We start from the raw sequence: 11,365 nt of genomic DNA on the forward strand, positions 1-11,365 counted from the left end.
GCCCTTTGTGGAAGCAATTACTCAAATACCTTCATATAAAAAAATTCTTGAAGGATATTTTGAGTAACAAGAAGAGATTAGATAAGAGTGCGGTGGTGGACCTTAGTGAGGGAGCTTTGACATGTGCCGTTCTCCAAAAGAATTTGCCTCCTAAATTGAAAGATCCGGGAAGTTTTTCTATTCCTTGCATTGTTGGAGGATTTGTGGTGAGTCGTGATTTGTGGGGCTAGTGTGAGCCTTATTCCATACTCTCTATGCAAGAGGACCAATCTTGGAGAGCCCAAGCCTACTACCATGACATTCCAAATGGCGGACCGTTCCATCAAGCGCCCGGTGGGAGTACTTGAAGATATCCCGGTTATGATTGATCAATACTACATCCCGGGAGATTTCGTGATTCTTGACATAGAAGAGGATGCCAAGGTTCCAATAATCCTTGGTAGGCCATTTCTAGCCACCGCCAATGCAATCATAGATGTCAAAAGAGGGAAGCTTGTGATGGAGGTAGCCGACTATAAAATTGAGTTTGACATCTTCAAGATGGCTAAACACCAACCTTCTTACATTGATGAGTGCAACAAGGTGGAAGTCATAGAAGAATGTGTTGGAGAGGTACTTGGGATTGGAGGAGATAACCAAGGAAGCTCTCTTGTGGGAAATTTCTTTGAAAAGTTGGGAGAATGCACCTAAATCAAGGTGGACCTTGGCATGCAAGAGTGGAGAAGCGACTTTGAAAACATGACGGGAGCTCTTGCCATTCTTGAACCCCTTGGAGAGGATCATGCCCCAAAGGTAGAATTAAAACCTTTACCTCCAAATCTCTGGTATGCTTTTCTTGGCTCTAACTCTACTTACCCGGTGATTATTAATTCTTCTTTGCACAATGATGAAATTGATAAATTGCTTAATGTGCTTAGAAAACATAGGAGGGTAATTGGGTACACAATTGGGGATTTGATTGGCATTGATCCTAAGTATTGCATGCATAGAATCTATTTAGATGACAATGCCAAGCCCATTGTGGAGCCCCTTAGGCGGTTGAATCCTAACTTGAAAGATGTGGTAAAGAAAGAGATTCTAAAGTTGCTTGAGGCCAACAATATATACCCTATTTCGGATAGCAAGTGGGTTAATCCCATACATGTTGTTCTGAAAAAGGACAGTATAACGGTCATTGAAAATGAGATAATGAGTTGATTCCTACTAGACTTGTTACCGGGCACCGAATGTGCATTGATTATAGAAAATTGAACAAGTCTACTAGGAAGGATCACTACCCCCTCCCATTTATTGACCAATTGCTTGAAAGAATGTCCAAAAACGAATATTTTTGCTTCTTAGATGGATTTTCAGGATATTTTCAAATTTCTATCCACCCCGAGGACCAAGAGATGACCATGTTCACATGCCAATATGGCACCTTTGCCTTTAAAAGGATGTCATTTGGTTTGTGTAACGCGCCGGACACTTTTCAAAGATGCATATAACACCCCAGATTTTCAAGACTTTTAAAACTTATATAATAAAGGTAGAATCTCATTAAATCCCAAAATACGATACAAAGAGTACAGGGTGCTATGCCACACCTAAGCTAGAGAACTCAGGTGCACAGGCTAACTACTAATATCCTCAATAATGTAAACGCTTAGACATGGCACGCAGGCCGAAAGGGAAACTATCTACTTCTATGCTCCAAGTTCTAGCGCGCTCCAGTGACTTACTCTTCTGTGCCTGAAAGCCAAATATATCTGTTTAACGAGAGATGCTGGTAACCCACTCCAACGCATTGAAATACGATACATATAGATATATATAGATATACGAAAACCATTTTGAACATGAAGATATATCCTACGAACTCTAGCTTTTAAAACAGGGATAGACTCAACAGATAGGGTTAAGCACAGACAGCAGTTATACCAAGCATATACAGTTTACAACAGGCAAGGCAGATAAGATAAGCACAATTAATAATCATAACCCAACATATATGATTCCCAATATGAATCCCATAGTCACATCCCCAAGACACTCATAACAACAACTCATCCGTATCTCATCACATAGCACACTTTGTTGGCGCCACAGGACCAATCGTATGCCCATACATGAGGGTCAGCGCATATAGCTCTGACACGGCCCCGCAGCACCCTGCCCCGTATCGCAACACGGAGGGGTCGATGCAACCGACCGATGAACCGCAGCTCATCATAGTTTGATCGCAACCAAACAGTGGACCGCAGCCAGGAAATATGAACCGCAGCTCATGTAGAAACGTTTGATCGCAACCAAACGGTGGACCGCAGCCCGGGAGTGTAAATCTGACTGCAGCCACCTTCTGAACCGCAGCTCAGGAATAACCAATTCGATCGCAACCGAATTGGGGTATCATGCACACTTAACACATAGCAAGCACATGCAACCCAATTAACACATTGGGAAGGGGGAGGAAGCGTATAACAAAACCTATGCGTGATCCTTCACATACTAAGAATAATCCTAAGGGGTTCATACTTCTTTCACCTAGGTCAACGGGATACCAATTCAACTAGCATGCAATATATATAAGACTCATACAACCTACGAACGGTACCCGAAATATCAAACTAGACATAGGCGCGATAGACGGAGTCCGTTGGGACACCACGGGGGTCGGGGGAACATCAAACGGGGAAGCCAAAATCCCACATTGGGGTGCAAACCAGCGGGTAGCCGGTGGGTGAGGAATCACCCGCCGGCGGTAGCTAATCCGGGCAGCGGGTGCCCGGCGGGCAGCTGCCCGCTGCCGGCGTTGTCCAAGAAGGCCGCGGGTAGGTGGCGGGTCCCCTACCCCTACCTACCCCCCACTGACTCTTTTTCACCAAAAACGCCCCGGGAACCTTTGTGGAACCCGAAACCATGCTTAGACACTTTCAAACGCAATTGATAACACACGTAGACAATTAACGGATCAAAGATCGAGAAACATATGGCACATAACCTATCATGTTTTTCTAAACATAATCAACACCCAATCATGCGAATTCCCACCCAATATACCAAGAATAATTCCATACGATATAACCTAGGGTTCTAATCATTTTTAAATCAACAAGGACACAATTCATCTTCTAATATCAAGATTCGGTAAGAATATCACATAAACATCAAGAACATCATATAATCATCAAGAACGTCATATAATCATCAAGAACACCATAATTATCAAGAACCTTTCATCATCAAGATCACCCATGGAATCATCCCATCAATCATCAATAATAATATCACAAATCATCAATACACAATAATATGGGGAAATCCTAAGAGGGGAATCATAGCTATGAAAATATGTTTTGTTGAGACATGAGTTACCTCTTAGCCTTAATTAATTCCTTGGCTATGAAGGGTCTTCCTTTAAGCTTTCTTTCTTTCTTGATTTCTTCTAAGGGAATTCTTGGAGCTCTTTGGGGTGGTGAGTCGTTTATTGTGGTGGGGATTCTAGGTGCCTCCTTATGTTCCCTATTTATATATCTAAGAGTCTTACTTAGGCCTAATTACTATAGGTTTGCTAACTCTATTCCTTTTGGGACTAAGGATTGGGTTTAGGGATAAGGGCCCGTGGACTATGGTGGGCCTTTCCTAATTAATTATTGTGATTTAATTCTTTCTTTTGGGTAATTTGGTTAAATGATTAATTGGTTTTAGGGATCGTAACACGGGGTGTTACACTCTCCCCCCCTTAACAGGAAGCTTCGTCCCCGAAGCTTGGTCCTTGTCGAGTGACTTCTTCTTCGTTACCTGGTGTGAAAAGTTCGGGGTAGCGTTCCTTCATTGTGTCCTTGAGTTCCCATGTCGCTTCCTCGGTCCCATAGTTGGTCCAGAAGACTTTCACCATTTCTATGTCTCGACGTCGGGTGGTTCTTGTCTTGGTGTCTAGGATTCTCACGGGTTTTTCTTCGTATACTAGTGACTCGTCGAGGTCCACGACCTCGGGTTGAAGCACGTGGCTTGGGTCGTTCACGTATTTCTTTAGCTGGGATATGTGGAATACGTTGTGTACTCGTTCTAGTTCAACGGGTAGAGCGTGGCGATAGGCTAGGTTCCCAACTCTTTCTATGATTTCATAGGGGCCGATAAATCGTGGGCTGAGTTTCCCTTTTCTTCCGAATCTCATTACCCCCCGTGTGGGCAAAATTCTCAACCAGACCTTGTCCCCGGTGTTGAATTCGGCTTGTTTCCTCCTTAGGTCGGCGTAGGACTTCTGGCGGTCCTGGGCAGCCTTCATCCTTTCCTGGATGTGTTTGACCTTAGTTATGGTATCTTGTAGGTATTGGGGTCCTAGTGCTACTGGGTCGACCATGTCTTCCCAACATAAGGGGGTTCTACACTTCTGTCCGTATAAAGCTTCGTAGGGCGCCATACGAATGCTTGCGTGGTAGTTGTTGTTGTATGAGAATTCAATAAGGTCTAGGTGTTCCTCCCATGTCCCTTGAAAGTCTAACGCACAGGCTCTTAACATATCTTCGAGAGTCTGAATGGTTCTCTCGGTTTGGCCGTCAGTGGTGGGGTGGAAGGCGGTGCTCAGCTTTAGTTGTGTCCCCAAGGCTATTTGCAGCGATTTCCAGAATTGTGAGAGAAACCGAGAGTCTCTATCGGACACGATGTTCCGGGGGACTCCGTGGTACTTCACTATTCGGCTCACGTAGGCTTGGGCCAGTTGTGTCATTGTCCATGTTTCCTTCATGGCAATGAATCGTGCCATTTTGGTTAGTCGGTCCACTATGACCCAAATTTTATCCTTGCCGGTTTTCGTTGGGGGTAACCCTCCGACGAAGTCCATGGATAATCCCACTTTCCTTGTAGTATCTCAAGGGGTTGTACGAGTCCCTTGGGTTTGCATCGTTCGGCCTTCACCCTTTGGCAATTCAGGCATTTGGCCACAAAATCTGCGATTTCCCTTTTCATGTTGGGCCACCAAAACGACCTTTTCACATCTTGGTATAGTTTGTCACCCCCTGGGTGAACTGGGTATGGGGAGTTGTGCCCTTCTTCCAAGATCTGTTGTTTCAGGTGGGGGTGCGTCGAGGGCACGCACCACCTATCTCGGTAACGGAGACTGCCGTCTTCGTGTATTTCGAAGGGCCCTTCCTTCCCCTGGGTTAGGTCGAGACGGATTTTATCTAGTTCCGGATCCTGCTGTTGTCCTATTTTGATTTCCTCGAAGAGTGTAGGTATGATTTGTGTGTTGAATAAGTGGACGTCGGGGTGGACTTGATCTTGCTCTATTATTTCCAAATTCAGTCTTTGGAAGTCCTTGTACAACTGGTCCGGTAGGATCCAGGTGGTGTTGAGGGAGTGGTTAGTCTTCCTGCTTAGGGCGTCTGCCACAATGTTAGCTTTCCCCTCGTGGTATTGGATGTCTAGATCGTAGTCCTTTATGAGTTCTAGCCACCTTCGTTGTCTCATGTTTAGGTCTTTCTGGGTGAAGATGTACTTTAGGCTCTTATGGTCTGTGTAAATCTTGCATTGCACCCCATATAAGTAATGCCTCCAAATATGTAGTGCGAACACGATAGCGGCTAGTTCGAGGTCGTGGGTGGGGTAGTTCTCTTCGTGGGTTTTGAGTTGCCTGGATGCGTATGCTATTACCCTGCCTTTTTGCATTAGCACGCACCCCAATCCCTTTTTGGACGCGTCACTGAAGACCTCGAACCCTTCCTCCCCGGAGGGGATGGCGAGCACGGGTGCCGTGGTCAGCTTATCCTTCAATTCTTGAAAGGCCGAGATGCAGTCATTGTCCCATCGGAAGGGGGTTTCCTTTTTCATGAGTTTGTTGAGGGGTTGGGCTATCCTGGTGAAGTCGGGTACAAACCTCCTGTAGTAGCCAGCCAAGCCTAGGAAGCTTCGGACTTCTGAGAGTGAGCTCGGTGTGGTCCATTCCTTAACGGCACGGATTTTGGCGGGATCCACCTTAATTCCTTCCTTGGCTATCACGTGGCCTAGGAAGGCCACACTGTCTTTCCAGAATTCGCATTTAGTGAACTTGGCGTATAGTTGGTGCTCTCTTAGGGTCTGCAGGGTTATGCGGAGGTGTCTTTCATGTTCTTCCTTGTTTCGGGAGTAGACTAGGATGTCGTCAATGAATACAATGACGAAGTCATCCAAGTGGGGTTGGAATACCCGGTTCATGAGATCCATGAATATGGCGGGTGCGTTGGTGAGTCCGAAGGGCATTACTGTGAATTCATAGTGGCCGTAACGTGTCCGGAAGGCTGTTTTCTGAATGTCTGGTTTGGCCACTTGTATTTGGTGATATCCGGACCTTAGGTCAATTTTTGAGAATACCCCTGCCCCTTTTAGTTGGTCGAACAAGTCATCGATCCGAGGGAGGGGTACCTATTCTTTATTGTGACTTGGTTCAGTTCCCGGTAGTCGATGCACAGGCGCATGCTTCCATCCTTCTTTTTAACAAATAGTACTGGTGCCCCCCATGGGGAGGTGCTAGGGCGGATGTACCCTTTATCTAGCAATTCCTGTAGTTGTGTTTTCAGTTCCTTCATTTCTTTTGGTGCCAACCTGTAGGGTGGTTTAGAGATCGGGGCAGCGCCAGGTATGAGGTCTATGGTGAACTCGACTTCTCTAACTGGGGGTGCCCCGGGGATTTCGTCCGGGAAGACGTCGGTGAATTCGTTTACTACTGGAATGGTTTGTGGTTCGGGGGTTTTGGTGTTGAGGTCCTCGATCGAGCATAGGAAGACCTCGCTTCCCTTGTTTAGGTATTTCTTCATTTTCATCATGTTCACCAATTTGATCCCTGATTCTTGGGGGGTCCCGCGGTGTGATACCCTTTTACCGTTTGGTCCCCGTAGGACCACTTTTTGTTCTCCGCATAGGATTTGCGCTTGGAATTTCCCTAGCCAGTCCCTGCCCAAGATCACTTGTACCCCATATAGCTTGAATTGTATTAAGTCGCTGGGAAATTCCACCCCTTGGATGGTAATCATTACGTTCTCGTACATGCGATCGCATTTTATGATTTCGCCGGAGGCCACCTTGACCTGAAGTTGGACCTTGGTGCTGGTGTTGAGGCCGAGCTGAGTGGCAAATTCGGTTGCTATAAACGAGTTGGTAGCCCCTGAGTCGAACAATATAGTGGCGGGGGTGGCGTGTACCAGGAAGGTCCCGGAGACTATGTTGTTGTCTCCGATCCTGGCTTTGCTTAGAGTAAGGATCCTTTCCTGAATGCTTGGCGTTGAGACCCTGTGAGGTGAGATGGCCTTGGGGTTCTTAGGCCCTCAGGTGGGGTTTGTGTGATCCCCCTTAGGTTTCCTTTTGTACCCCAGACGTGTCTCCCGGGGTTGGTTTTGATACTTGTTGTAGTTGGGATGCCTTGGCATAGGCTTCCCCGAGGGTTCCTCGCTCTTGTGTGGCCAGGGCTTTTTGGTGTTTGGGATCAAGGCCTGTTATGAACTTCTTGATCTTGATCCTCTCGGTGGGTACTAGCTCGGGGATGAGGCGGGCCAGTCGGTGGAATTGTTGATAGTATTCCGTGATTGGGGCTGCACCTTATTTTAGGTGGAGGAACTCTTCATATACGGTGGCTCTTAGATGATTGGGGTAGAATTGTTCTCACAGTCGTGTTTTTAGAGTTTCCCAGTTAAATTCGTGGTTTTGTTCACATGCGGGTCCCTCGTGGGCCCACCAGGCATCGGCTTCGTGCCTGAAGTAGAAGGAGGCTATTCTGACTTGGTGGTCTTTTGGGCATTCGGTTGTCCGGAATATCTTGTCAAAAGTTCCAATCCATTCCTCGAGGACCGTGGGGTCTTCGTTCCCCGAGAAGGTGGGTGGTTGATGCGCCGAGACTTGGTGGTGGATTTCCAAGTTCTCGTTTGTTGGTAAGGGTTGGGGGATGGTAGTACTCAGTGCCTGGGCAATTTGGGCCAGGCGTTGTAGATTTTGTGTCAAAAATTCCTGAGTGGAGAGTTTCGGTGTTCCTGTCTGTCTCCTTTTTGGTGCCATCCTGGTGTTCATAGGTCGATGTTAGTTTGTATTCTCACCTTGATGCAATAAGTTAAGGGGGGAGTTTCTTTAAGTCAGAGAGGGATTAAGTGAGGGGGTTATGTGTAGGTTTCACAATCTCACCGCGCGTCTTATGATTCCTAAATCTTATGTTCCTAAGTACCTAGAGTTTAAGCTTAGTGTCCTAAAGTCTGGTCTTAAGAGTCTACTCCTAGGGTCAAACTTAGGCTCTGATACCAACTGTAACACCCCAGATTTTCAAGACTTTTAAAACTTATATAATAAAGGTAGAATCTCATTAAATCCCAAAATACGATACAAAGAGTACGGGGTGCTATGCCACACCTAAGCTAGAGAACTCAGGTGCACAGACTAACTACTAATATCCTCAATAATGTAAACGCTTAGACATGGCACGCAGGCCGAAAGGGAAACTATCTACTTCTATGCTCCAAGTTCTAGCGCGCTCCAGTGACTTACTCTTCTGTGCCTAAAAGCCAAATATATCTGTTCAGCGAGAGATGCTGGTAACCCACTCTAACGCGTTGAAATACGATACATATAGATATATATACAGATATACGAAAACCATTTTGAACATGAAGATATATCCTACGAACTCTAGCTTTTAAAACAGGGATAGACTCAACAGATAGGGTTAAGCACAGACAGCAGTTATACCAAGCATATACAGTTTACAACAGGCAAGGCAGATAAGATAAGCACAATTAATAATCATAACCCAACATATACGATTCCCAATATGAATCCCATAGTCACATCCCCAAGACACTCATAACAACAACTCATCCGTATCTCATCACATAGCACACTTTGTTGGCGCCACAGGACCAATCGCATGCCCATACATGAGGGTCAGCGCATATAGCTCTGACACGGCCCCGCAGCATCCTGCCCCGTATCGCAACACGGAGGGGTCGATCGCAACCGACCGATGAACCGCAGCTCATCATAGTTTGATCGCAACCAAACAGTGGACCGCAGCCCAAGAGTATGTCATCTGACCGCAGCCAGGAAATATGAACCGCAGCTCATGTAGAAACGTTTGATCGCAACCAAACGGTGGACCGCAGCCCGGGAGTGTAAATCTGACCGCAGCCAGCTTCTGAACCGCAGCTTAGGAATAACCAATTCGATCGCAACCGAATTGGGGTATCATGCACACTTAACACATAGCAAGCACATGCAACCCACATTAACACATTGGGAAGGGGGAGGAAGCGTATAACAAAACCTATGCGTGATCCTTCACATACTAAGAATAATCCTAAGGGGTTCATACTTCTTTCACCTAGGTCAACGGGATACCAATTCAACTAGCATGCAATATATATAAGACTCATACAACCTACGAACGGTACCCGAAATATCAAACTAGACATATGCACGATAGACGGAGTCCGTTGGGACACCACGAGGGTCGGGGGAACATCAAACGGGGAAGCCAAAATCCCACATTGGGGTGCAAACCAGCGGGTAGCCGGTGCGTGAGGAATCACCCGCTGGCGATAGCTAATCCGGGCAGCTGCCCGCCCGCCGGCTGCCCGCTGCCGGCGTTGCCCAAGAAGGCCGCGGGTAGGTGGCGGGTCCCCTACCCCCACCCACCCCCCACTGACTCTTTTTCACCAAAAATGCCCCGAGAACCTTTGTGGAACCCGAAACCATGCTTAGACACTTTCAAACGCAATTGATAACACACGTAGACAATTAACAGATCAAAGATCGAGAAACATATGGCACATAACCTATCATGTTTTTCTAAACATAATCAACAGCCAATCATGCGAATTCCCACCCAATATACCAAGAATAATTCCATACGATACAACCTAGGGTTCTAATCATTTTTAAATCAACAATGACACAATTCATCTTCTAATATCAAGATTCGGTAAGAATATCACATAAACATCAAGAACATCCCACAATCATCAAGAACATCATATAATCATCAAGAACGTCATATAATCATCAAGAACACCATAATTATCAAGAACCTTTCATCATCAAGATCACCCATGTAATCATCCCATCAATCATCAATAATAATATCACAAATCATCAATACACAATAATATGGGGAAATCCTAAGAGAGGAATCATAGCTATGAAAATAGGTTTTGTTGAGACATGGGTTACCTCTTAGCCTTAATTAATTCCTTGGCTATGAAGGGTCTTCCTTTAAGCTTTCTTTCTTTCTTGATTTCTTCTAAGGGAATTCTTGGAGCTCTTTGGGGTGGTGAGTCGTTTATTGTGGTGGGGATTCTAGGTGCCTCCTTATGTTCCCTATTTATATATCTAAGAGTCTTACTTAGGCCTAATTACTATAGGTTTGCTAACTCTATTCCTTTTGGGACTAAGGATTGGGTTTAGGGATAAGGGCCCGTGGACTATGGTGGGCCTTTCCTAATTAATTATTGTGATTTAATTCTTTCTTTTGGGTAATTTGGTTAAATGATTAATTGGTTTTAGGGATCGTAACACGGGTGTTACAATGCATGATGGCTATTTTCTCCGAGTTGGTGGAGGAGTTCATGGAGGTGTTCATGGATGACTTCTCCGTTTATGGGAAGTCATTTGATGAATGTTTAATCAATCTTGACAAAGTTTTGTGTAGGTGCCAAGAGGTGAATCTCATGCTAAATTGGGAAAAGTGCCACTTCATGGCAACCGAATGAATAGTTCTTGGGAACAAGGTCTCGGCAAGAGGAATTGAGGTGGACCCGGCAAAGATAGAAGTCATATCAAAATTGCCACCGCCGACCACCGTTAAGGGAGTGAGAAGTTTTCTTGGGCATGTTGGGTTCTATAAAAGATTCACAAAAGACTTTTCCAAGCTTGCAAAACCCCTTACTCATTTGCTTGCCAAAGATGTTGATTTTCATTTTGACGAGTCTTGCCTTGTAGCCTTTGACAAGTTGAAGGAGGCCCTATGCCATGCTCCCATCATTCAACCCCCCGTTTGGAGTCTTCCGTTTGAGCTAATGTGTGATGCAAGCGACTATGCAGTTGGGGCGGTGTTGTGCCAAAAGAGGAGCTGGAGCTACCATGTGATCCACTATGCAAACCATACACTTGATGAAGCCCAAGTGAATTATGCAACAACTGAGAAGGAGCTCCTAGCGGTGGTGTTTGCCATGGACAAATTCCGGTCTTATCTCATGGGAAGCAAGGTGATTGTTCACACCGATCATGCGGCTTTGAAGTACTTATTCCAAAAGAAATATGCCAAGCCGAGGTTGATTCATTGGGTTCTTCTTCTTCAAGAGTTTGTTTTGGAAATAAGAGACAAAAAAGGCTTTGAGAATGTTGTGGCGGACCACCTTTCAAGACTTGAAGGCCA

At 45.6% G+C, this 11,365-nt stretch overlaps 1 protein-coding gene across 1 annotated transcript; it reads left to right on the forward strand.

Annotated features, from left to right (window-relative positions):
* The first annotated feature begins 294 nt into the window (after positions 1–294).
* On the forward strand, positions 295–690 carry LOC109179067. The gene has a single exon (XM_019328635.1). The coding sequence runs from the start codon at positions 295–297 to the stop codon at positions 688–690; it is 396 nt and encodes a 131-aa protein (XP_019184180.1).
* The last annotated feature ends 10,675 nt before the right edge of the window (positions 691–11,365 follow it).

The sequence above is a fragment of the Ipomoea nil genome, unplaced genomic scaffold (genome assembly GCF_001879475.1).
Source record: "Ipomoea nil cultivar Tokyo-kokei standard unplaced genomic scaffold, Asagao_1.1 scaffold0876, whole genome shotgun sequence".
NCBI classification, from domain to species: Eukaryota; Viridiplantae; Streptophyta; class Magnoliopsida; order Solanales; family Convolvulaceae; genus Ipomoea; species Ipomoea nil.

What these genes read in the sequence shown, in the direction of transcription:
- LOC109179067 (XM_019328635.1), top strand. Translation starts at nt 295, where the DNA reads ATGACATTCCAAATGGCGGACCGTTCCATCAAGCGCCCGGTGGGAGTA.